The 26,241-nt window shown below is 39.9% G+C and overlaps 1 protein-coding gene across 2 annotated transcripts in view; it reads right to left on the reverse strand.

The window, feature by feature from the left end:
- Nucleotides 1-11,705: 11,705 nt before the first annotated feature.
- Nucleotides 11,706-26,241, reverse strand: part of LOC130035380 (contactin-associated protein-like 3) — a 197,020-nt gene continuing 182,484 nt past the window's right edge. For both annotated transcript variants that reach the window (XM_056127055.1, XM_056127054.1), the window contains exons 21-24: nt 19,071-19,082; nt 17,649-17,858; nt 17,354-17,425; nt 11,706-11,899 (exon numbers count right to left, since the gene is read on the reverse strand). In XM_056127055.1, coding sequence (XP_055983030.1) covers nt 11,706-11,899; nt 17,354-17,425; nt 17,649-17,858; nt 19,071-19,082 — 488 coding nt within the window. The remainder of the gene's footprint in view (nt 11,900-17,353; nt 17,426-17,648; nt 17,859-19,070; nt 19,083-26,241) is intronic.

Consider the following 26,241-nt stretch of genomic DNA (forward strand, 5'->3'; position numbering starts at 1 on the left):
AAGTCTCCCGACCCATGAGCAGGGAATATCTTTCCATTTCCTCATGTCCTCTTTTATTTCCTGAAGTCGCGTTTTGTAGTTTTCTTTGTACAGGTCCTTTACTTCCTTAGTTAAGCTGATTCCTAAGTACTTGATTTTCTGGGGCATAATTGTGAACGGGAATGTTTTTTTCATGTTGCTTTCTTCTCTCTCACTGTTTGCATATAGGAAAGCCATGGACTTTTGGGTATTGATTTTATAGCCAAGCAGCCCAACGCTTTACTCGCACTTCAGGCACCGGTTTCACTACCACACAAAATTTAACTTCCCCCAGGAGACGCCTGCCACAATCCCTTCATGGAATAACTGAAGCTGTCCGCAATGTCTTCACAGTTTGAGACCAGTTCTGAGTCAGGGCGGATGCCTTTGGTTTGTCCCTATGACCTTGGAGTTGTTCAGTGTTATAGCTCCTAGTTAAGAACTCAAATTGGTTGGAATGGCCATGGAAGACAGGAAAAGGTGTTCCTTGGACAACCCTCACACAGACACACACACACACACACACACACACATTCATGCACTGCACCATGCTTCGGCCTTGAACACTCCCTTATACAGTGCCTAGGTTTATAAATATTCTCTCTCCTCACTCTGGCTTGTTTCTCCCATCAGATTACAGGAATTTAGTAGCAAGAGTAGGGTAAACAAAATATTTGTATTACAGGTTATCCATCAGAAACTCAACATTGTAAATACCAATATTGTCAAATATCCAATGTATTTCAAGTCAAAGTGGTAATGAAAATGCAATACTACTTACTAATTCTGCTTGGTTTGATTGGAAATGCATAAAAAGAAACTTGAAAATCTATAGTCCCAGAAAATGAGCACCACAGTTAGTTCAGATATCATAGAATATTGTGTCAGCATATCCCTCAAAATTCATATTCAAATTTAGCATGTAGCACATTCAGTGAATATTCTCAATCTCCCTAAATGAATGGAGGGAAAATTGGCATTAAATCTCACAGAAATTGTACAGCATGCTATCTGAGGTAAGATTAAATGCATGAATTTTTTTAATACACTTAAACAGAACCATTCTACTCCTGCCCCATTTTTAACATATGTTTGAAATTAAGCCTTACTAATGAAGATAATCGAATCAAGTTACCATTATGATTGAAAATTGCTATAATTCTAAAAACTTTGTAGTTTCAAACATTGACCAAATTATTAATGCAGACGTTTTGCTGGTGTTTCTGTCAACTTTGGTAAAAGTAGTACTTGGGTGAATTAAGAGATTAATTATTTTCCTACCCATTATGCATTTCGAACTTTTAAACATGAGCTCTCTGGTTCTTCAAATAGCTAGATATGAATACCATTCAAATTTTATGGGTTGATTATTGTAGCACTATAGCACTGTCCTCCAGTTGTTCATCGAGCGGCACCAGTAATGTCTCCATTGTGAGACGTGTTGTTACTGTTTTTGGCATATCGAATCCACCATGGGGAGCTTGATAGGCTCTGCTGTGCGAGTAGGATACTCTCAGTAGATTGCCGGGCCCTCTGAGAAGGACAGAGGAATTGAACCCAGTCAGCCCAATGCAAGGCAAACGCCCTACCCCCTGTGTTATTGTTCCAGCCCAAGATTGATTATTATTGTTATTTATTTATATAAATGTTACCTTTACTATACTTGATGCTCACTATGATAATTTTTACACTTTAACATTTCTGTCACTGAACACTTTTAATTCTTATAGTATTGATACCTTAATGAGCTGGAGGATTAGCACAAATTGTAAGGTGTTTGCCTTGCACACAGCCAATGCAAACAACCTAGGTTTGATTCCTCCGCCCATCTCTGAGAGCCCAGCAAGCTACTGAGAGTATCTCGGCCGCAGGACAAAGCCTGGCAAGCTACCCTTACATATTCAATATGCCAAATACAGTAACTACTGTCACAATGGAGACTTTACTGGGCCCGCTCCAGCAATATCGATGAAAAATGGGATAATAGTGACAGTGACAGTGACAGTGACAGTGACCTTAATGGGAATGTGTTCTTTCTAATAAAATTACTGAACAAAAAAAAAACCTGTGAGTGATGTAATAAAGAGTCAAAAAAACAAAAATATAAAAATACACCAGATAATTATACTGGAAGAATCAAGTTTTCTCAGCAGGACATTACACCACTGATATATATCATTAGCAACCTGAAACTTTGCAATTTGGACCTGAAAAAGGTTCCAGAGGAAATATATTGAGATATTTTTACATCAAGCCTCTTTCAATGTCAAGTTTAGTACACAATTTCACAAACAGTTAGAAATTATATCAGAGACTTGTTGTAAGGTCAGATAGATTGCTTTAGACTTTTAGAATTGTCATCTTTGTATTTCAAGTGTTAATTACCTATAACATACTCCTTAATTTTTTTAGAGAAGGTGCAGTTTAAAAATACTGCTGGGCGCTGAGCTTTAGTACAATGAGTAGGGTATTTGCTTTGCTTGTGGACAAATTCTTTTTCTCCATCTTTTGGTATGGTCATTTAGATTTTATATTTTCTTTTATTAATATGGAGTACTATGTTTACTGGCTTGCAAATGGCAAATCATCTTTGCATCCCTGGAATGAATGCTACTTGGTCGTGGTGCATGATTTTTTTCCCCATGAGTTGTATTCTCGTCACTAGTATTTTGTTGAGAATCTTTGCATCTGTGTTCATCAGGATTATAGGTCTGTAAATTTCTTTTTTGTGGTGTTTCTGTCTGCCTTGGGTGTCAGGGGGATGTTTGTCTCATAGAAACCCTTTGAGAGTGTTTCTATTTCTTCACTTTTCAGAAAATGCTTGAAAAGAATTGGCAGTATTCTTTTGCGGTAAATATTTTGGGGGTTGAGAAGAATTCACTAACAAATCCATCTGGGCCTGGAGTTTTGTTTGGGGGAAGACATTTCATTACCATTTCAATTCCTCAATAATTATAGGCCTATTACAGTAATCCATATCTTTTGTGTTATGGGAATCCAGCCTTAGGAGGTTATAGGAATCCAGGAATTTATCCATTTCTTCAAGGCATAAAGGTTTTCAAAGTAATCTTTGATGATCCTAAGGATAACTGTACTTTCTAATGTAATGCCCTCCTTTTTTTCTCATTCAATCACTTATATTTATTATTAGAGTAAATTAATAATTATTAGTAATTAGTAAATTATTAGAGTTCTCGGTTTATCTACACTCCTCTCTCTTGTTTTAAGTCTTTCTAGTTCTTAATTGCTTTTTTTATTTTCTCAAAGAATCAGCTCGTGGTTTCATTGATCTTTCAGATTTTGGGAGGATATTCCAACTGTTTTTTTACTCTATGCCACCTCTGTCTTTGTCTTCAGAGAGTTGAATCTGATGAGTCTGTGATAATTCTTAAGGATGCTCCTTGTAAGTAATTTTCTTCTTTGATCTTGCTGCTTTGGGTATTGTTGGTATCTTTATCTGTAGTTTTTTTCATTCTGATTAGGATGTGTTTTCCAGTAGTTTTATTAGGATTTCTTTTAGCTGCTATACTTAGGGCATTGGCACTACATTTCTGGCTTTGCTCTGGAGTCTTCTACCATACCTGGATACTCCTATATCTGGTCTTAAATCTTCAAACTGTTATATGTAGATGCATTATAACTTTTTCTGTGATAGCTTAAACCTAGGAGAATGATGTTTTGTTCTTTCTTTTTTTTCCCTGAGACTTTCTGTCTAAGAAATATTTCAGGTCATTTCTTCAAAGAGTAAAAGCAAATAAGAATAGAAAGGTATCATGGATTGCTGTCGACCCAAACTTCCTCACTTACCTCCCTGACGTGTCTGTGCTTCCTTCATTGTGCTACTTTGTTTTCCTTGAGAGAAAAGGGAGTAAGACAAGGGAGGACCCCAGTCCACACAGGAGAGCCACGATGCCATCTTTCCAAGTAAAATAAAATGGTGAGCATCTTCCCTCAAATGAGATAGATGAGCAATTGTTTCTTTCTTCCTAGACAGTTGTTGGCTCCCTGGAGGAGGCTCCCCACCTCTTAGTTGTGTCCTAGACTGGCACACCCAACCGTGGCAACACTGTTCTCTTCATGCCCTTTCTGAGCAGAAGCAGTTACTTCCTTCTTCTATCAAAACTTTTCTCTCAGATATTACCTTTCCTGTTTATGCTTAACTTTATCGTCTTTTAAGAGACACCTCAGGTTTTGTCTCAGTTTCGAAAACCTGGTTCCTAAGATAATTCATAAAACCGAAGCCAGCCTAGTTGCAGGGAGAGCATGGCATAGCCCCTCCTAGTCATAACGATAGGAAAGAGCACCCTTATGAACTAGAGTGTAGGCAAAGAAACAGACTGAGTTGTTTCGAGTCTTTCATTTATGAGCAGTTTGTGTCAGGTCTGAAGTTTAAGAATAAGCTATGCATGAACAAATCAAATGGGTATAATCAAAGGATTTTAGAACTGAACAATGGTGAACTCCGTCCAAGTTATACCCCTATGTTCTACAGATAGATCAAATTTACAACATAATGTGGTTCATATATTCTTTTCCTTTGCCAATCCCCTCTTTGTTGCTGTCTGCTGGAGCAGGGGCTGTAGAGTTTAGTTAGACTAAAGGAGTGACTGGGAGTGAGGGCTGCTGATTTGTGTTTCTGTGTCTTGGGCCGTGCCTTCCTTTTGAAGAGCCAAATTGGCAGACACCTGTCTGCACAACGCTTCATGGAGGCAGGTCCCATTTCAGGTGGTAACCTGGAGAGGGTTGCTCAGAACTCTTTTTCTATTGTCCCTTTGGTGCGGTGCAGCCCAGGCAGAGCTCCCAGCATTCTCCAGGTGGGCTTGATCAGGGTCAGGGGCTAGTGCTACCACGCTGGGATTTCCTACTCCTCTTCAGACACCTTGATGCACCTGTTGTCTGGTTTTCCCATCCTGAACACAGCCTTCTCACGCTTCTCTGTAGGGAGAAGCATGGATCACCCTCGCTGATGCCGTCTGTGTTGCAGGTGAGGCATCAGCTCAAGCCCCAAGTGATGACTCTCCTCAATATTCAGGGTTTTAGAGCTAATCAGTGGGGAACAGAACAAGAAACTTTTCATCCAGATAGTCTCTTCTTCATCTGGAGATTCCTCACTGGCCAGGCTGACTGATTAAAGTACAGCTTTTGTAAAAAGATAATCATGATTTAGGGAGTTAAGGAGCCCTAAGGATACTAGAGCAATTTAAGCTTTATTTTAAATGTTGTGATTTTGCTAAATGAGCTTGTGTTAGGTGGAATCCTGAGTAGAGTGTGGACCATGAACCAACTTCATTAGAGAAGTGGACTCTGTAAACGTGGCGGTACGGGTGCTGGAACAGTTGGATGGGTAAGTGGACGTATTAAGACAGGTAGAGGAAAACACCCTGGCAGATCCTGGGAAAACGCCTTTACAGGGCTGTAGCGGTGGAACACTTTGCGGATTCCTGGATGATGGGCAGTTGAAAACAAAAGCAATGGGGGTTTTGGTTTTTTTGTGGTGTGCTTTATCGAAGAGGCCAGCTGGGGAAGCAACTCAGAAGCAGGAGTCTTCATAGCAAGGGTCCTAGAAAGTCACATGCAGAACTTTTTACTAGGACATTTACTTTGGAAAGAAAGGGTCCTGTTAGTTCAGTGCACGTGCTGTGCCCCTTAGAACACAGATGAGGCATTGGTCCAAAGTGGTTTGTTGAAGCTCTCAACATCCCATTTCATTCATTTTTTCTTCCTTTGTTTTTTGGCTACAACTAATAAAGCTTGACGATTGTTCCCAGCCCAGAGTAAACTAAATATCTGTTACCTCTTGGGGCTTTGGAGAATACTAGAGAATAAAATCTGGCCTCCTACATGCAAAGTGTGTTTTTCTGATCATTGAATCAATCATTGGCTATTGGTGTGCCTTCTTTGATCCTGTTCACTTCTGACCCCCATTTTTAGTTGCATTTTTTGTCTTTGCAAGTTGTACCAGTGAATTATAGCCTTTATTCAATGAGTGGTAGGCAAATATCTTCTCCCAGAATATGGGCTTTCTTAAGTATTTCAGTTTGATATAATTCCATTTCTTTGTCTTTAGTTTGGCTCACCATATTTTTTGGAGACAAGGACCATTTTTGCTGTGTGCCACTCTCACTGTGTGTTATTTTTACATTTTTCCCTAATATTAAAGAATAATAAAAATTTTTGTATGCCATACCCAGGGAAACCACGCCAGACTTTTTTCACTCAGGGCACCCCAGTGTGAGTGGGTGAGAGCCCTCCCCACGCCAAGTAACCCAGCCCTGGCAGCCGACCTCTACTACCCAACCGCTGCCAAGCTCCAGGTCGCCTTCAGACCGTGCAGCTGCTTCACATCATAAACACTCACTGCTGCTGTTATTTTACTTTTGTTATTTTATCTTTGAAAATCGACTTGAATCATTGAAAACATCTCTGGTCCTTCTATGCAGAATTTCATACTTTCTGCAATGCATCTGCTGGATTCTGGACCCGCTCAATCAAGGTCATTATTTATTTCTTTTCTGTGCCACACTGAGCGGTGCTGAGGACATACTCCTGGCTCTGAGATCATGGATCACTCACGGTAGAGCCCCAGGGACCCTATAGGGTGCCCGGGATCGAACCTGGGTTGGCTGCAAGCAAGGCAAGCTCCATGCGTGCTATACTGTCACTCGGGCCACTTAAGGATTTTAATCAATTTTCAGTTGACATTGTGAAAGTTGTGAGATTTGGTTGCAGTTTCCCAGCATGCATGGAAAAATACATGCATTATACACATATTATATGTACACTAATATTCCTATTCAGGTTTCTAATAATTTCTTACGTAAAACCAAATCCATAAGGGTGACTGATTTTATGTTTCTTGGCAAAGAAACGTTAGATGTTATGTTACATTGTTCAAAACTTATGATATAAAGCAAGGATTGTATGAAAAATCAATGTCTGAAATAATTCTGGACGGACAGTGAAGTTCGTTGAAAATAATACAACCAAAAGCAAATATTAGTTATAATAATAATTAGTGTACCTGAAACAAATAAATTATTGTAGAGTCATAAACTGAAAACTGAATAGAAAGGAAACAAAAAAGAGCTGTTAGATAAAGAAATTCACACATCACTACAGAAAGTATACATTTGCACATATTTTTAATATTTTGGGGAAAACAATATAATTTCAGAATATAAATGTTATTGTTCTCTTAAAAATATTATCTAATTTATCCAAAATTTATTTTCATTAACCAATAAGCAAAGAAAATGTATAGATCATTAAGCAAAAGTGGATGATTCATCATTGCAATTTCATTCAAATATTTTGTTTCTCTTCAGAGAGTAAAATGCAGTTGATTTCACTGTTAATAAATTTGTAAAATTTCAGCTTTTAAAGTAATTAATATATTTGAATGTAAGATTAAAAGTTCATTAATTTGATGTTTTTCTTGACTATGCATTAAATAAAGCTATCACTTTTGTGTTAAAAAAATTCCCAAGTTATATAAACTTTGGAGGACGTAGTGAGAACATCATTCACCAAGACAAAACTCTCATATTTTATTGACATCCCAAACATTCCTTAACCTTTTTTAGAGAAACGTTAATAGAAACATATTACTCAATAGATGAACTATAACATAGTCCCCATCATCTCAGCCTACAGGCTCAAGTCCTTAAGTAATATCTCTCCATTGAATGTGAGCAAACCTGTGACTTACATCCCACAGACGAAGCAGACATGAAGAAAGGAAACAGGCCCACCTCATCACTGCGCTGCCCTCCTCTGCAGGTGTGTTGGGGAGCCAGGGAGCGTGTCCTTGTCCTGTGCCCTGAATGTGCCCCTTCCCTGCATGCGCACCCACCACTGGGCAGCCGGAGGAGACTTTGGGAAACACCTGCCTGAGTTCTGCTAGACTGCCAGCCCACCTCATCCCCGAACCGCCCTCCTCTACAGTTTCTGAGGTTAGCAGTCCCTGGGACCGGCTGGGGGTGTGGCCTCCACTGTAAGGGGCGTGCCCTCCTCAGAAGTGGGCGTGGCCTTCTTTGTCACCACAGTTCTATTTTCCACTCCCAGCCCTCTCGACTCACAACTTTTATCACCCAATTCTGTGGAAAATTTCCCCGTTGCCTCAAATACAATACAACACTAATCCACTGATCTACTCAAATTCCAACAAAAAACCAGTGTATGCAAGAAGCTGTACAAGCCCAATATGAAAAAGCACCTCCTACAATGCTTCACTAGATGCCTGTCATAAGCCACAGAATAATGCCTGAGAGGAAGGACATATCCCAGAAAAGGAGAAGGATGAACATCATCAACCAACCTTATTCAGGATCCATTCCCACAATAAGAGGGAACAGTACTAGTGAATTCCAAGGTTTTACCTCTAGACGACTACAACAGCATGAAGAAACAGCGCAAATCTCCACTACAAGGAGAAGATGAAGAAAAGAGTCCCAAATCCTTAACAGGGTTACCCGCAAATATGTTCTGTCTGATAAAGAATTCCGAGATGAAATGCTGAGGGTGTTCAAGAACTACTTGAAGAATCAATGGAGCAGACATCCAGAAAACTAGAGGAAGAAATGAAAGAAACAGTGGAACGGATAGTCGAGAAAATACAGGAAGAAATGAGAGCAGAAATAAAAAAGCTACAAAAAGAAGTGTCACAAATCAAGGATTCGGTAGATGAAATTAAAAACTCCGTGGGTGCCCTCAGCAATAGAATGACTACAGCCGAAGACAGGATCAGTGAGATTGAAGATAAGCAACAGAAATAAAAAAGCAATAGAAAGCTAGCATGAAATTGTAAGGGAAAAGTATTTTTCAAGGGACGGTTTAACAGAGAAGGTTTTTTTCCTTTTTTTAGATATATATTAAAAAATGATAACTAGGCTAAATATATGTTTCAATTGGTCCTGATTTAGTCAAAGTACAGAATTAAATTAATTCCTGGTTGTTATATATAAAGTGAACTAGGAAGGTTTAACACATTAAAAAAATAGACTGTTGATTTTAAATGATGATTGCATAATCTACCACAAGCGTGTATGGTGGGTGCATTGTGCGCGGAGGGTAGGTTAGATAGAGAAAGGGCCAATATATTAATAATAGTTGGAAATGATCATGCTGGACAAGAACAGAGTGTTAAAACGTAGGCAAAGGGATACACACAATAACCTTCCATTGCCTGTACTGCAAACCACAATATCCAAAAGGGGAGACAGAGAGGGGAGAGAGAGAGTTTGAGAGATAGAGAGAGGAGAGAGAGAGAGAGTTGGGAGAGATAGATCCTGCTACAGAAGCAGGCTGTAAAGGTGGTGGTGGAGTGGGGGGAGGAGGAAAAGGAGCTGGGAATTAGTGGAAGAGAAATTGGGATATTAGTGCTGGGAAATGAACACTGGTGGAAGGCTGGGTGTTGGAACACTGTATTACTGAAACCCAATCATGAACAGCTTTGTAAATGGTCTCTCTCATGGTGATTCAATAAAAAAGAGAAGGCCCTCCCGTTGATCCTCGATTTGCTCGAGCGGGCCCAGTAACGTCTCCATTGGAGATTTTGTTGTTACTGTGTTTGGCATATCGAGTACATCACGGGTGACTTGCCAGGCTCTGCTAGAACCTCCAAACAAGCTCTCAAAAAAAGAAAAAAACTGAAAAAAAAACCCAGAAAAACAAAACTACACTTCTAGTAAGAAACCCCAATTAAATAGTCATTCTATCAATTATTTGTCATTAAAAGTAGTTAACCGGGAAAATTCCAATAGTCAATACAAAATTTTTGTTCCCAATATTAATATGGCTATCTCTAAACAGAAGATGAAGTAGTTTATTTTATGTGCTATATTAGAAATTTAATCCAAATAATTGAGTAGGATAATAGATCCTCTAATTTGAATTTTCCTAAGGGAATCATCCACATCTTCTCAGTGTTACTTCAAATAATTACCAGAAGAAAACTTCTAAGAAACTTTTTGCCTATATAAATTGCAAATGTAGAAATTTAAATAGGGAACTTTAGTTTCAAATTGTGACTTTTTAAGGTTATTGTGATACTTTAAAGGACTGGAGCACAGGTTGGACACCCTGGGGTTTGTTCCCTGAGCACTACCATGAGCAACCCCTTAGCACCGAGCTTGGAGTTGTCCCTTAGTACTGCTGAGTGGGTCACAAAACAAACAAATAAATGAAACCAAACTATGATTTTTTCTCTGAAAATGAAAAGACAGCCATGAGAAGTCAAAGGATTATACAGTAACTCTCAAAAAAAGAATCAAAAGACTTTGGAAAAAAATTTTCTAATCAAATTTAATATGCCAAACACAGTAACAACAAGCCTTATGAAGGAGACATTACTGGGCCCGCTCAAGCAAATCGATGAACAACGGGAGGACCATGACCGTGACCATAATCAAATTTAAAGGAAGAACACTTGGAGATAGCTCAAAGGGTGGAGAACATACAGTTCATGCAGAATGACTGGGTTCAGTCCCCAGCATCACGTAATCCCCCAAGCACTTCAGGGAGCAACCCCAAGAACTGAGCAAGGAACAGCCCATGAGCACTGCCAGGATGGCCCCACTAAAATGTAAGTAAGTAAAATAAAGGAAAGACATTTAGTACTCAGATGAAATAAAGGATATATGTGCACTGTTCAGCATGGGTTCATATCTGGGCCTACGTTTAGTTAGAAAATATTTTATGAGATAATTGGGTGATTCCCGGTCGTGTGACACCTTATTTTCTAGTTCTTACTCTGGGGAACACGGCAGGCTACCAAAAGTATCTCGCCCGCACAGCAGAGTCTGGCAAACTCCCCATGGCATATTCAATATGCCAAAAACCAGTAACAATGATGAGTCTCATTCCCTTGCTCTGGAAGAGCCAGAAATATGGCACTTTCTAAAATCTCAGGGCTAGGACGAAGGAGACTTTACTGGTGCTTGCTCGAGGAAATCGATGAACAAGAGGATAACAGTGATAGAGTGATACAGTGAATTGGGTGATTGTTAATGTAATTTACAAAGATTATCAAGGCTAACTAAAAAGACAAAAAGCAGATCATCACAGAACAAAATTCTTACACATTTTACTAACTACAAATTTCATAGCTTACATTCAATACTCATTTCACCACTAGATATATCCACACTAATTTAAAAGAGACCATTAATGAAAACAGGTTAGCTGGCACAGGCTTCTCCACCAAGTTTTTTCTTAAATATCTTTGACCACAGGACTCTGTTTAACAGAACAATGGAAATACAGGTGAGGTCATCTAAGAAGAACTTACTGGGGTAAAGATGTCAGTCTGTAATTGATGAAGAAAATACAGCACAGATTTGAACATGGCATCAAACTCCAAGTCCAGCCCTGACCATTATAAACCTTAATGATAAATTTTTAAGAGACTAAGTGTAAATCCATGCTTCTATTTAAAATCCAAGATCATTATGCAAAATACAATTCAATTTTATAACATCATGTCAGAATTCTGAGAAAATGCCAAGGAGTGATTAATGAGTACACAAAGTCCCTGTTCCACATATCATAAACAAGCCCTGCGCAGAGTGCATCTATATGCCGACTAGCTGTGGGCATTATTGTCACCACCTATTCCAGAAGGTCAAGAGGGGCTCTGGTTGAACAAGAAAGGCAAGTCATCATTGCAATAAATACAGCATGGCTGCAGATCAGAAGAAGTACTCTTTCTGGCTTTCAGTGACTGAACTTTGCAGGTTGGGCTCACTTTTCAGAGCAGTCTCAGCATTGTCTCCATTCGGAGGAATTTTTCTCTCATTTTTCTGATGTGACCATCTCTGTTGGTAAATACATATCACTATGCCAGTGAGGCAGATCAAGATAAATATCACAACTGCTATCACTCCTAGAAAGAGAAGAATGTTAAAAATATAAATTCGGAACCTACATTTTAAAAATCAAATAGACTGCCTTAACATAATTTATATCAAAGTGCATATATCTATATAATAATTTATATGAGCATATATATCCATAAACAAAGTCATATAAAACTAAGTTCACTTGTAAATCCATACAACTTTTAGATGTATCTAAAGTTTTAAACCTTTATCCAAAAGACATATGATTATTGAATTTGTACCAATTTATACTAATGCCTTCACCCTTAGATACAGAAGTGTGACTTTTTAGAGAAGGCTCATTCTTTGTGCTAACAAGCAAGCAGGCATTGGTTATTTTAAAAGTAAAGGTAAAGGTAAAGGCCCTCCCGTTGTTCGTCGATTTACTCGAGCGGGCCCAGTAACGTCTCCATTGGAGACTTTGTTGTTACTGTGTCTGGCATATCGAATACTCCCGGTAGCTTGCCGGGCTCTCCAAGAGGGGCGGAGGAATCAAACTCGGGTCGGCCATGTTGGCTGCATGCAAGGCAAAAGCCTTATCGCTGTGCTATTGCTCCAGTATGATGTGAATAAAGGTAAAAAAGGTAAAGGGCTGGAGCGGTAGCACAGTTGTAGGGCGTTTGCCTTGCATGCAGCCAACATGGCCGACCTGAGTTCGATTCCTCCGCCCCTCTCGGAGAGCCCGGCAAGCTAATGAGTGTATCTCGCCCGCACTGCAGAGCCTGGCAAGCTCCCCATGACGTATCCGATATGCCAAACACAGTAACAACAAGGTCTCCAATGGAGACGTTACTGGGCCCGCTCAAGCAAATGATGTAAATATTCTCATAATATTCTCATAATAGTACTGCTGCTGTACTATTGGAACTGCTGTAGTATAACATGTGTATCTTGTATCTGTATGAGGCCAAGGGTGTCTTAATGGATCTGTATCCATGGAGACCAATATTTTTCTCCCCTTCTATTGCTTATATGCAGGGCTTATGTCTTGTCTCTAATGAATAAAATATAGCACATAAGTAATATACTTCATTATATGTACAGGAGCAATAGCACAGCGGTAGGGCGTTTGCCTTGCACGCGGCCAACATGGCCGACCCGAGTTCGATTCCTCCGCCCCTCTCGGAGAGCCCGGCAAGCTACCGAGAGTATCTCGCCCACATGGCGGAGCCTGGCAAGCTACCCGTGACGTATTCGATATGCCAGACACAGTAACAACAAAGTCTCCAATGGAGACATTACTGGGCGAGCTCGAGCAAATCGATGAACAACGGGAGGACCGTGACAGTGACAGTGACTACCAGATACATTAACATGGTGTTCTAGCATTGTCTCACTGGAGACTCTCCTTCTGAAGGCTGATAGGTGGCAAATATTCATGCTGGGAGAAAGGATGTGGCAAGGAGAGGCTGAAAGATTCGGAGTGCCAAATGCAAGCTCTTGACAGCAGCCAGAAATAAAATCTAGATTTTAAAACCTTGATTTGTTCAGCCTTCTAACTTTATGATACTTAATGCTGTCACTGACCAGAAGATTCAGCTAAGCTATGACCAAATTCCTAGTCAACAGAAAATGTGATATAATAAATGTGGGTTGCATTACATTGATAGAAGGGTAAAAATTCATCATACATCAACAGATAATAGATAATATGATAGTCTATTTGCAGAAATATTGATAGTTATATGTCAATTATTTGACATATCTTAATGGAAATGTTTTTAAGAATTGAAAATCTTGGCTATGATAGTGATTCTCAATATTAATTGCACAGCAGAGTAAGAATTTTGGGGTGGAATTCCTGAATAGAAGTATTATTTTTAAAAAATCACTTATAACTGTGGGGCTGGAGCGATAGCACAGCGTGTAGGGCATTCGCCTTACAAGCAGCCAACATGGCCGACCCGAGTTCGATTCCTCCGCCCCTCTCGGCGAGCCTGGCAAGCTACCGAGAGTATTCGGTATGCCAGACACAGTAACAACAAAGTCTCCAATGGAGACGTTACTGGGCCCACTTGAGCAAATCGACGATCAACGGGAGGGCCTTTACTTTTTTTACTTCACTTATAACTGCATTAGTGATATTAAAATTTCCAAGCTATTAACATTAAACTGCTAACTGAAAATGTCATATTGGTATAGAATGGATATTCAATCTATATCAAATCAAGATATAAAAAGGCTCTAGTCAATATACTTTTATGAGGCTTGATAGTAATCATAGGTTAATGACATAATACTATAAAATATGTTACTGCTTAACTACATGATTCAAAATATATATTATATACTTAGTTTCTTTAGTATGTTATCCTAAAATAGTATATGGTAATGTAATAATAGACTTCAATGTAAGTGGAATACAACAGACCCAAAGTTCGTTGGGTGAAGTTTGGGTAGACTATGGTTTAGGTAAACTCCATTTAAATGGAGATACTGCAGTGTTATTTAAAAAAAACAATAACAATTATAAGATTCCTTGATTATACACTTGTCACCATATACTAAAACATCTAGGATTTTATGTATATGATTGACTACTTTTCTTGTTTTGAGGATACAACCAATGGTGCTCAGGGCTTACTTTGACTCTGTGTTTAGGGATAACTATTGGCAGTGCTTGAGGGACCATTTGGGATGCCAAGGATCAAATTCAGGACAGCCATGAACAATGCAAACATCCTATCTGCTGTTCTGTCTCTCTGGCTGTGGTTGATCAGTTTTGTTTGTTTTGTGAGGTTAAATAGGATTCTGAAATAACCTTTCTTCATTCACTAGCTGGAAAGGATGAGATAATTGGCAAAATGCATCTGATTCCCTCCATTACCTTCCTATCAGCAACTCCAGTGTAATGTGCTTTTGACAAGTTTATTTGCCCATATACAATATTAGTAATCCTTTGTGATCTTTGATTTACCAGGTTTGAAGATAGTTAAAGCTAATCCTTCTTTCCTGTAACATTTTATTTTCTATACCATTCTTCCCTTTCAATGAGAGAAAACAATAAAGTGCAAAATGTAGAAAAATCCACTCACTGATAACATCCCTTAAGCATTAAGTGGAATCTATTAGCAATTACACAAATACTTGGATTTGACAAGGAAATGATCTCAGTAGCCAAGACACTAGGGAACAATCCGTGACACCACTGCACAGATGTGTGGCAGATAGCAAGAGGACCCAGGAATAGTGATCTGGGTTGTTACATTCTCAAGAGCTTCCTTGATCTCATTCTTCATTCTGTCTGTCAAGATACAAGTAGGATTCCTCAGGGAAACAACACTGGTGAGACTTAATGTTTCATATCCAGCCAATGATATTTGGATAAAAGCAATGAAGTTCTAGGGACCATGTCTTTTGTTCTATCATACATTTGACTACTATCTGTGTTCTTCCTAGTAAGTGGGTACCAAATTTGAGGATATTGTGCAATTTTATCATCTTGGATTACTATTCTGAAGATACAAATCACATTGTCTTAAATTGGCTTTTACATTATAGTTGAGTCATTTCTTTACAAATAAACTAGAGGTTCAGAGAGATAATGCAGTAGGTAGGGCACTTGTCTGCACATAGCCAAACCAGATTTGAATCCCACAATTCCATATAGTCTCCTGAGTCCTGCCAAGAATGATCCCAGAGTTCGTAGCCAGGAATTCATCCTCAGCACTGCTGTGTGACCCCAAAAACCAAATGAACAAGTAAACAATGTTTCAAGGTTTAATTCAGATTTTAACATGAAAGGAATCCCTTTAAGTGTACATTATAAGTAAGATACTTTTTATTCTTAGAATTATGTAATTGGGATTCCATACTACACTCACTGCAAAAAATAAAAGATGTTGACATAGGAATCAAAACATGAACATTCCAGCATATATTTGCTAACACATTAAAAAAAAGTCTGAATACTATGCCAATTTTGGGGAAAATATTGGTGTCCAGAAGAAAGTAAGCAAAATGAGGAGATCCATTCTGAGCTGGTGTCCAGTCTGGCTAAACAGTGGGCACCCAGCCAGATGACCCAGCCTGGGCGCAATTTTCTTACTGTGGACAGCTATCAAATGGAGAACAATTTACTTCCTACTCACCAGATTTTATAAGGAACTAGCATTTCAGTAATGTCCTTAAAAGAGTGTATGTGTTCTTTGTATGGGAAGTAGGGAGAATTGAAGGAAAATTGAATATTTATTTTTCAGACCAGAGAAAAGTCTGTTTCAAGAACATATTTATATATTTACATTGAGTTTTTGCTTCTTCAAATATACATAATCTAATATAAAATGAATCCAGGACAATATATTTATATGTACTATATGTATGTGTGTGAGATATCAAACCCAGCTGAAAAGGAATTACAGGTGGGGCCAGTCCCACAATCCCAGTGATTCTTGCTGCATTGGTGAGGGCCAACCAGCTTTTTGCTTTCCGCCTGTGGCCACCAAACAACACCCTTGCGATCAGCAAAGACTATAGAATGCAAGGCCATGCCTATGCCAGGAATAACCACTTGAGCTACATTCCTGGTCCTAGTTACGTATTTTCACACTTAAGAAAATTACTACTTGGGGCCTGAGTGATAGTACAGTGAGTAGGGTATTTGCCTTGCATTTGGCTTTCCTATGTTTGATCCTCAGCATCCCATTTGGTCCCCTGAATACTGCCAGAGTAATTTGTGAGTGGAGAGCCAGGAGTAATCCCTGAGCATCATCAGGTGTGACCCAAAAAAACAAAAAAGAAAGAAAATTGCTGCTCGCATAGTTTAGCTCTTTGTCTTGATATATACTTTAGTTATAATCTAATTTCAAAATGTTTTAGGTCAATAGACTGAGATGTGTAAGACTCTATGTCAAATCAAACAAATAAAAATAAATACCTCTTAAATAAATACATGCTGAGAAATATTTAAATATAAATGGCAACTTGCAAATGCAACCATGCTCCTTAGTTTAGTGTCTTTCAGCTATCCTTCATTAGGATCTTCAGGTGAAGGCAAGGCCGAGGGCCTCTGATACACCAGTGATGCAGAGAAGTGGTATTGCTCTATAGACAAACGACACACCCAACGAGTCTGAAAACATGAGATCCAAACTACAACAACCCGGCCTAACAATGTGCCTGGCAAGGAGGCCATCTGTAGGTAACCTGGGGACACTGGTGAGGGAAGGGGATTCTGGTGGGGGCATGGGGATAGGGCCATGCTGGAACCCTGCTTGTCTAAACATCAACTATGAATATCTTTGGAAATCGTGTCATTTTAACACAATCTTTAAAAAAGAAAGATTTCCTTCTTCTAGCATGTCCAGAGGAGCTGGGTTGCTACATAACATTCCTGCGTCAAACAAATCCTTATGGCCTGCTATGGTCCTTGCAGGATGGGACCCGTTCTTCCCAGCTAGGTACAGGGTTATTCTCACTTGGGGAACAACGGGAGGCGTGGTCATTCTAGGCCTCCTTACCTCCAATGACCGCGGAATCAGGTCTGTCCGCATTAACTAGGGGCTCTCCCTCATTTGTGGTTCCTGAACGACCTACAGCAGAAAAAGGGATAATGACCGAGGCGAGAGGAAAGGAGGGCTTCTGAGAGGGGGAACCCACATTTAAAACAGAAGCACTGCAAAGGATGCGGACAGCCACGCAGAGGAGGGAGGCGAGGCTACAGAGCGGTCAGGAAGGTGCGGAGGGACAGAGCCCGGGGGCTACAGGCCGACCGCGCGTGGCGCACGCACCTGGGCGGAGGGTACGCACCTGCACCGCCGGCGAGCGGGGTGGCCTGGCGTGCAGGGGCGCCGGACCCCGAGCGCCCAGCACAGCCGGACACTGCGCTCACGTGGCCTCGGACCCTGACCCGGGCAGGGGCTGCGGGGCGTAGCGCCGCCTTCAGGGGAGCCGCTGGCCCGAAGCGCACCGCCGACAGGCAGCCGGTGAAGCCGCTTCTTCCCGCGCGGAGCGTGTCGGCGTCTGCTCCGGGGGCGTCTGCAAGAGGAGGAGCGGGAGACCTTAGGGAACAGGGCCTGGGACACGAGGACGCGCGGGCACCGAGGAGGGACAGCGTGCACCTGCACCGCGGGCATCAGGTCACCCCGCACCCTCTGCCCTTTCTCCTTGGGACCGGTGAGCAACCAGATTAAGGAGAGGCACTGCAGCTCCCGCCTGCAAGCTCAGGGACGCCAGAACGGTTCCTCTGCCACTTTTCCTTTGTTAGTTTTATTTTGTTTTGCTTGGGGTGTGGTGGAGGGCTTTCACAGCTAGCTGTGCTCGGCTCTTGGAGCCACATTCCACGGTGATCACCGCTTATTCCTGGCTCTGTGTTCAGGCATCCATCTTGGCAGAGCTGAAGAGTAATTTGGCATTGTGCTCAGGGATTACTCCTGGGAGTTCTCAGAGATTGCTCCTGACAGTGCTCAGCGCTTACTCCTGCTACTGCTTCAAGCTTACTCCTGGTTCTGGGCTCAGGGATCAGATGAGATCTCAGGATCAAACCTGATTGGCTGCATGCAAGCCAAGTGACTCACCTGCTACACTCCCTCTCTGGCCTTGCCACTTGGTTCTTTAAAAGTCATCATTCAAATAATTTGATCAGGACGTGTGGCCCATAATCTAGGTACTGGACAGTGAGCGTACTGTGTTTGGGGGTGACAGGACTATGGCTCCCATCCCCAGGAAAGCCAACAGGCCTGTGAACACAGAATTCAGGACTGTCCACATGGCCCAACCTCACAGTGCTTGGGCGACAGAACCTACTCTTCTCAAATCATCTGTCTTCATGGTGGATGCTGTGTTTTATTCCTGTCCCCCCAGAGCATTGATAGTTCTTGGCTTACTTATATACCATATATGTATGTCTGATGTACATCACAATACAATATATGCATGTCTGATATACACCATAAATACATTATATACATGTCTGACATACATCGTACATATAATATATACATTAGATTCACTGCAGAAACTTAGAGCCCCTAATCTTTGGGGGACAATTTTGCTATTGAAGTCTTTTCCCTTTTTCCTTTGATTTTACTTTCTTTTTGGTTTTGGGATGCTAGGGACTACCCTCAAGCCACTTTTAATGCAATGTGGGGAACTACCTCATATTAATAAGTGGTATGCAATAGCTGAAGCAAAAAATAAATAAAAGCACTAAAGTCTTCACTTTGTCTTCACTGTCACTGTCACTGTCCTCTAGTTGTTCTCATCGATTTGCTCGAGCCGGCCCAGTAATGTCTCCATTGTGAAACTTGTTGTTACTGGTTTTGGCATATCTAATACGTCACGGATAGCTTGCCAGGCTTGGCCATGTGGGCGAAATACTCTCAGTAGCTTGCCAGGCTCTCGAGAAGGGCAGAGGAATCAAAGCCGGCTCGTCCAGTCCAGCCGCTTGCAAGGCAAACACCCTACCGCTGTGCTATCGCTCCAGCACCTTTGTCTTAGCTGTCACTGTCACTGTCCTCCCATTGTTCATTGATTTGCTCGAGCGGGCCCAGTAATGTCTCCGTTTTGAGATTTGTTGTTACTGTGTTTGGCATATTGAATATGTCATGGTAGCTTGCCAGGTTTTGCCGTGCTGGCAAGATACTCTTGGTAGCTTGCCGGGCACTCTGAGAGGGGTAGAGGAATTGAATCTGGGTTTGCCAGGTTGGTCACGTGCAAGGCAAATGCCCTACCAGCTGAATTTAATTGAACATGATCATAATCAGAGGTGCCCTCATTGTCACTAAAGTAGGTCCAATGTACTGAATACTTTGCTGAAGGGTGGCAGAACCCCTAAACACAGCACTTTGCCATTAGGATTATGCTGAGGTAGAGGCATTGGAAGAACAGCTGATTCGCAAAGGTTATTCAGGCCTCCTTTTTCTTCTTGATACCAGAAGATGAAACTTCTATGTGGAAACTTTGCTCCCCAAACTAGCAAGAAAGGAACATTACCACCAGAGCTGGAGATTCAAGTTCAGAATGTCTGGAGAAGCAAACTGTGTCATACAAACTCTTATCTTCTTTACAATATATTTCAGCTACTCTTTTGTAATCACTACATTTTGTTCAACTTAATATACTAACAGGTGGGCCTATCTGCTTTGCCATCTTCATTTTCCTAACGAGGAATCTAGTACACATTATTTTTTTTAAATCAAGGTAATCTATCTTATATCAATTTAATTCTCATAACAAAGAAGGAAGGAGTAAAATATTGCATACTACAAACTCATGGATTGAATTTCTTAAATCATATTATAAATGTAACATTCATTCCTATTGAACTCATCTAATTATTTCATTCTTGTTCTTGAAAGGCAAATATTTGATATCCATATTTCTTCTGACTTGGAAAATTTCATTATGTTCTGTTGTTTGAAAAAAATACTCTAACTTTAAGACGCATTTAAGGCAAATGTGCTGAAAGTCAAATGGGCTTACACATTCTGTTCAGTGATAATTTTAATGTTGCAAGCATAAGTGCTGACCATGTAAAGCATCTCCAAAAACAACTAAAATTAGTGCAGGATAACGATCATATATCGCTACTATAATGATAAACATTGCTCTGAAATTGTTTTATTAAATTGATTATATTTAGATATATTTCAAACTAACATAAAATAATTTTGGTTCAAATCAACTAAATGATTATAAATTTTAATAATTCTTTAGCAATCTATTTTTAAAATTTTACATTCAGACAATACATATATTTCTTAAACAATGACATCTTTACTGTTATAAACTTGACAGACTACCAGGAAGAAGTAAATTTCAAAAATAATAGCAATACAGAAGTTTTGCAAGTCTAAAATACTAAAGAAGAGGAAGAAGAAAACCAATTAAAATCTTAGTCTCAAAAGAGAGTTTTAGGGAAAGTTTATTTTCCTGATCAAATATAGACATGAATACAAAAAATGCTGAGGTAACAGATTGAATTACTTGTCTTAATAGTATTATAGCACTGTCCTCCCTTTGTTCATCAATTTGTTCAAGCAGGCACCAGTAACGCCTCCATTTTTAGACTTGTTGTTACTGTTTTTGGCATAACAGGAAGCTTGCCAGCTCTGCTGTGCGGACAGGATACTCTTGGTAGCTTGCTAGGCTCTCCAAGAGGGATGGAGGAATCGAACCAGGGTCAGTCATGTGCAAGGAAAATGCCCTACCCGCTGTGCTATTGCTCCAGCCCACTTGTCTTAATAAATAAGAATAATTTAGTGAAATTTACTTTTTAAAGACCACCAACCTACATCTCTGTAGGTAGTGCCGTTACTACAGGATGTTGGTTCTGCGACATATCGCATTATATTTTCCTCTATTTCAGGAATTTGTGTTTTAGACATATGAACGTTTAAGGGTTCATGTACATGGATTTACGTCAGCACAAAAAGTACCCCTGAGCTGTGACCATGCTCATGCTTACATGCAGGTATGGCAGCAAGTCACATCAAAAAACTTAATGTTCACAGTTTCCATCTTGAAATCAACTTTGTGGTTCTTTCTTTTCTTGCAGGGCATACCCGATGGTGCTCAGGGCTTACTGCTGACTCTGTGCTCAGGGGTTACTCAGTCCTGGCAGTGTTCAGAGGACACTGAGAATTTAACTCAGGGGATTAATCTCAGGTTGGCCACATTAAACACAAGCATCTTATTATCTCTCTGGCACCTATGTTTATTTTTTGATTGGAGAAACTGTCTGCACTTTTTCTTAGAATACAAGATTAATATTTAATCTGAATCCTACTGTTCAAAATATAGTTTTAATCATTTTAGACAAAGTATATATTCAGTGCTTGAGTAACACTTCACTCTTCCTTCTCCAGAAGAATAATTATTTAATCATTGTCTCTTTCTTTCACAGATGAAAAATTGAATGATGATTACAAAAACATTATTTGTCACTGTAACTTTATTTTATCTTATTTTATTTGTTTTTTGGGTGACACCCGGCAATGCTCAGGGGTTACTCCTGGCTTTGCACTCAGTAATCACTCCTGGTGGTGCCGGGGGACCATATGGGATGCTGGGAATCGAACCCGGGTCGGCCGCGTGCAAGGCAAATGCCCTACCTGCTGTGCTATTGCTCCAGCCCCTGTCACTGTAACTTTTGTTCAGAAAATTTTGGAAATTTTTCTCTGTGATTTTTTTGAAATTTATCTGTGCTTTCAGAAATGTTTCAAGATTTGTCCCAGAAATGTGTCTTTTCTCATGAATTCATAAGTGGATTTATGTCTCTTAAATTTCTTAGCTCAAAAAAAAAATGGGCCTGTAAGTACATCGAATTATTGTCTTCCTTCTAGTTTTCTTCTTAGATCTTCTATTATGCATGTTAGGTTTCTATATTTATTTCCAAATGCCCTTTTATTGTCAAACCTAATTTTTCTGATCAAAGTTGTCATTCACCAGAACCAGATCCATACAAACTCAGCATCAGAATAAATAAAGTGTCATTAAAAATATATTGAGTATCATCCATCTTTCCTACTACTTGCCTTCTGAAAATCATCACTAAGGATCCTTCCTTTCAACTCAATTTGTTTGACTGTTTAAAGTGAAAGAAAATAAAATTAAAGTGGTGGAGGGGAGATATTAGAATTATTCATGCATTTAAAAATATATACCTCAAGATGACAAAGGATTTGTTGTCACAATTGAATTCACCAAAACTTGAAAATACAGGCATATTAAGGAAAAAAAAAGTAAATGGAGACTTTAAAACAAGGGCAAAAATAATGTGAAAAAAATGTATAAAAGTAAAACACAATTTATGACAATGGCCAAAAAGAAGGTGAAAAAGTAAAATGTAAATGAAATATTTTAGGATTTTTATATAGTTTAGGATGCATTCAAAGTAGTAGTAGGTAATTGAAAGTAGCATTAAGTTATTCAAGGATGCATAGTTTATTCATAGGAGTAATTGAAAAAAATTGAGGCAAAAATATAATAATAAGGAAGTTAACTGCCCTAAACTGCCCATCAAACTACCCATCAACATAAAAATATAGACATTGAGATACATTTCATGCAATAAAAAAGCTGCAAAAGAATGAGTTACCATTACATGCACCAGCACAGATACAGGCTCAAAATACTTTTTAATGGAGTAAACTGAGTATAAAATGTTTAGATTTTGTCATACCCAGCTTTTCTCAGGGCTTATTCCTATAGCTCTGTGCTCAGGGATCACTCTGGGCAATGCTCAGGGGACCATATGTGGTGTGAGAGATTGAACTAGGGTTGGCCACATCTAACCCCAGTAAGAGGGTGACTCCTTACTCCTGTATTATCTTTCTGGCCTATAAACATAAATCTTGCCCTACTATTTTGGAGTTGATAAAACAGTAAATTTCCTTTATTTTAAATAAAAGACATAATTAGCAAATGACTACTTTGCAAACCTTCTCAGTTTATCTTTCCAACACTCAAATTTGAAGAGTCGGAAAGAAGTGAAATAGCATTCTTTACCCAGACATCTCTTCTTTTTGGGCGGGAGGGTGCGGGGAGAGTTCATGCCCAGCAGTCCTCAGAAGCTCAGGACATACTCCTGGCTCTGCACTCAGGGATCACTTCAGGTGAGTTTTGAGATGTCGGTGACCAAACCTGGATTGGCTGCATGCAAGATAAGTGCCCTATCTGCTGCAAATATATACCTCCAGCTAGAATATGGTCATCTCTACCTGAAGGAAAGATGAAGTCATGCAATCTGCTGCAACATGGATAAATCTGGAGAATATCTTACTGAGTGAAATGAGTCAGAGGAGAGGAGCAGACACAGAATAATCTCACTCATATGCAAGGAATTTGTTTATCCACCCTCTGCCCCATGCCCCAAAAGCTGTGCCTCCCTTATATCCGTGGCCTTAACGCTTATGCCCTCCAGTTTCTTTTCTTTTGTCATCAAATTTGGTTCCATAACTGATGTATTCATACATTAGAATAAAAATCCAATGTTTTCATGGATTTGCCCATTCTGGATGGGCTGGAGCCATAGCACAGTGGGAAGGGCGTTTGCCTTGCACATGGCTGACCAGGGTTCGATTCTTCCACCCCTCTTGGAGAGTCTGGCCTGCTACCGAGATTATCTTGCCAGCATGGTAAAGGTAAAGGTAAAGGCCCTCCCGTTGATCGTCGATTTGCTCGAGTGGGCCCAGTAACGTCTCCATTGGAGACTTTGTTGTTACTGTGTCTGGCATATCGAATACTCTCGGTAGCTTGCCAGGCTCTCCGAGAGGGACGGAGGAATCGAACTCGGGTCGGCCATGTTGGCCACTTGGAAGGCAAACGCCCTACCCGCTGTGCTATCTTAGTCCATATGAGCAAATGGATGAACGATGGGAGGACAGTGCAGTGCAGTGCAGTGCTACCCTCTCTAAATATTAGGCACCAAAAAACAAAACCCTCAAAAAAAGAGAAAATCTACAACAGATATTTTCAGCTATATTAAATCTTCAGAGAAATGTTTCTAGGATTTTATTTTATCTATTTGACTAAATTTACTTAGCATCAGTCTACAGCATCTCAGAACTTAAGGGATACAGCCTCAATCATGGAGTATGATTCTGTGGTGAGTGGGTTGGTAGGAATTTTCTTCTGGTTCTAGTTTGTTCAGTGCTTTTTGTCAAGAAAGCTTATTGCTTTTTTAAAAATAAGGTATGTTACACTGATTTGTCTCTGTTGCACGCACCAACTTTAAATTCCTGGGATAAATCCTATTTGGTCACAGCACACAATTTGTTTTATGTTACTGAATTTAATTTACTAATATCTTGTTGAGACTTTTACATCTATATTTTTTCCTGAAATTTCTGAGTTCTGCATCTTACCACTCTACAATTTTCCTTTTGGAAATTTCCCTCTGACTTCTGAGACAAAGCATAACAAAGATGAACATATGCCACAAGAAGTCAATGAAGTTTTTAATATCTACTCTCTTCACACAGATTTTAGGAACTGATTTTCATAAATTACTTATTAATATATTTCACATCTAGAGAATTTAAATTGTATATGAAAATAATGTATCCATGCAGAAAATTGACCCCATAAGATTTAGTCACATGACTATCCTGATTTGAAATACAGTGAACTTTGAACAACATGGGCACTGCACATGTCAATTTTGTACAGACTATTGTGGAAATAGGTGAAAGTTTACAGTATTAAAAATACAGTAGATTACTCAGAATGTATTTTACCTTTATTATAAATCTCTTATCGAATAAGAAATTCGATATGCCAAAACCAGTAATTACAATGGGTCTCATTCCCCTGACATTGAAGGAGTCACCAATATGGCAGCGTTGAGAAGGATGAGGAAGGAGAGGCTGATAAAATCTCTAGGCCAAACTAGGCTGCCAAAACAAAAAAGACGAAAATGAATGTACATTCAATGCACACACGCTGGCATCAGATGCATCCATTGAGGACCTGATGGTACAAGCACAAAAGATCAAGTATGACATCATTGGTCTGACTGAGACAAGAAGACATCGATCACATCACGCTGTTTTCGACACTGGAGAAGAACTGTTCCTCAGAACATGCGACAAAAGAGGCATCGGAGGCGTCAGTGTCCTTGTAAACATGAACTTGGCCATGAGCATTGATTCATTCAAATGCCTAACAACCCAAATCAGATGATTACAGTTGAATAGATGTGGCTCACTGCTGGCAGTTTTTATCTTCATTGTCTATGCACCAACATCCGATTATGATGAAGGAGAAATTGAGAAGTTCTACATGGAGCTGGAGAATTTCTATAAAGAAGACCACACCTTCTACAAGATCATTGTCGTGATTTTAATGGCAAGATAAGATCGAGAAGATCAGCCGAAGAACTCCACATCAAGACCCATGGCCTAGAATGGAATGCACAGGGAGAGTGACTGTCTGAGTTCATCATGTCGACCAAGACCATCCATGGTAACTCAGAGTTCCAGAAGGCCGAATCTAAACTTTAAAGTTTAAGAAGAGAACTCCCAGAAAGACCACCAACTGGGAGTCTCCTGGTGGATGGTTCTAAAACGAAATTGACCACATCATATTCAATCAACGGTCTTGTCTGACCGATGTCACTGTTGTCCCAAAATTACAAAGGGGATCAAGCCACCATCTCCTTTGTGCAAAATTCTGCTTCACGGAGTGGGGAGAAAGGGCTACAAAGTTTAAGAAGAGAATTCCAGAAAGACCACGAACTGGGAGCTCTTTGGCACTATTGGGGCAACATGGGAAGATACCACCTTTGACAACATTGACAAAGAATACGATCGACTGTTTCAGCATCTCCATGATTGATCAAGGAGCACCCAGACAGAGATAGCTAGAAAAAGATGCCTGTCTTCAAAAACTCTCAAGCTCATTTGCC

The sequence above is a fragment of the Sorex fumeus genome, unplaced genomic scaffold (genome assembly GCF_029834395.1).
Source record: "Sorex fumeus unplaced genomic scaffold, SorFum_2.1 ptg000063l, whole genome shotgun sequence".
Classification (NCBI taxonomy): Eukaryota; Metazoa; Chordata; class Mammalia; order Eulipotyphla; family Soricidae; genus Sorex; species Sorex fumeus.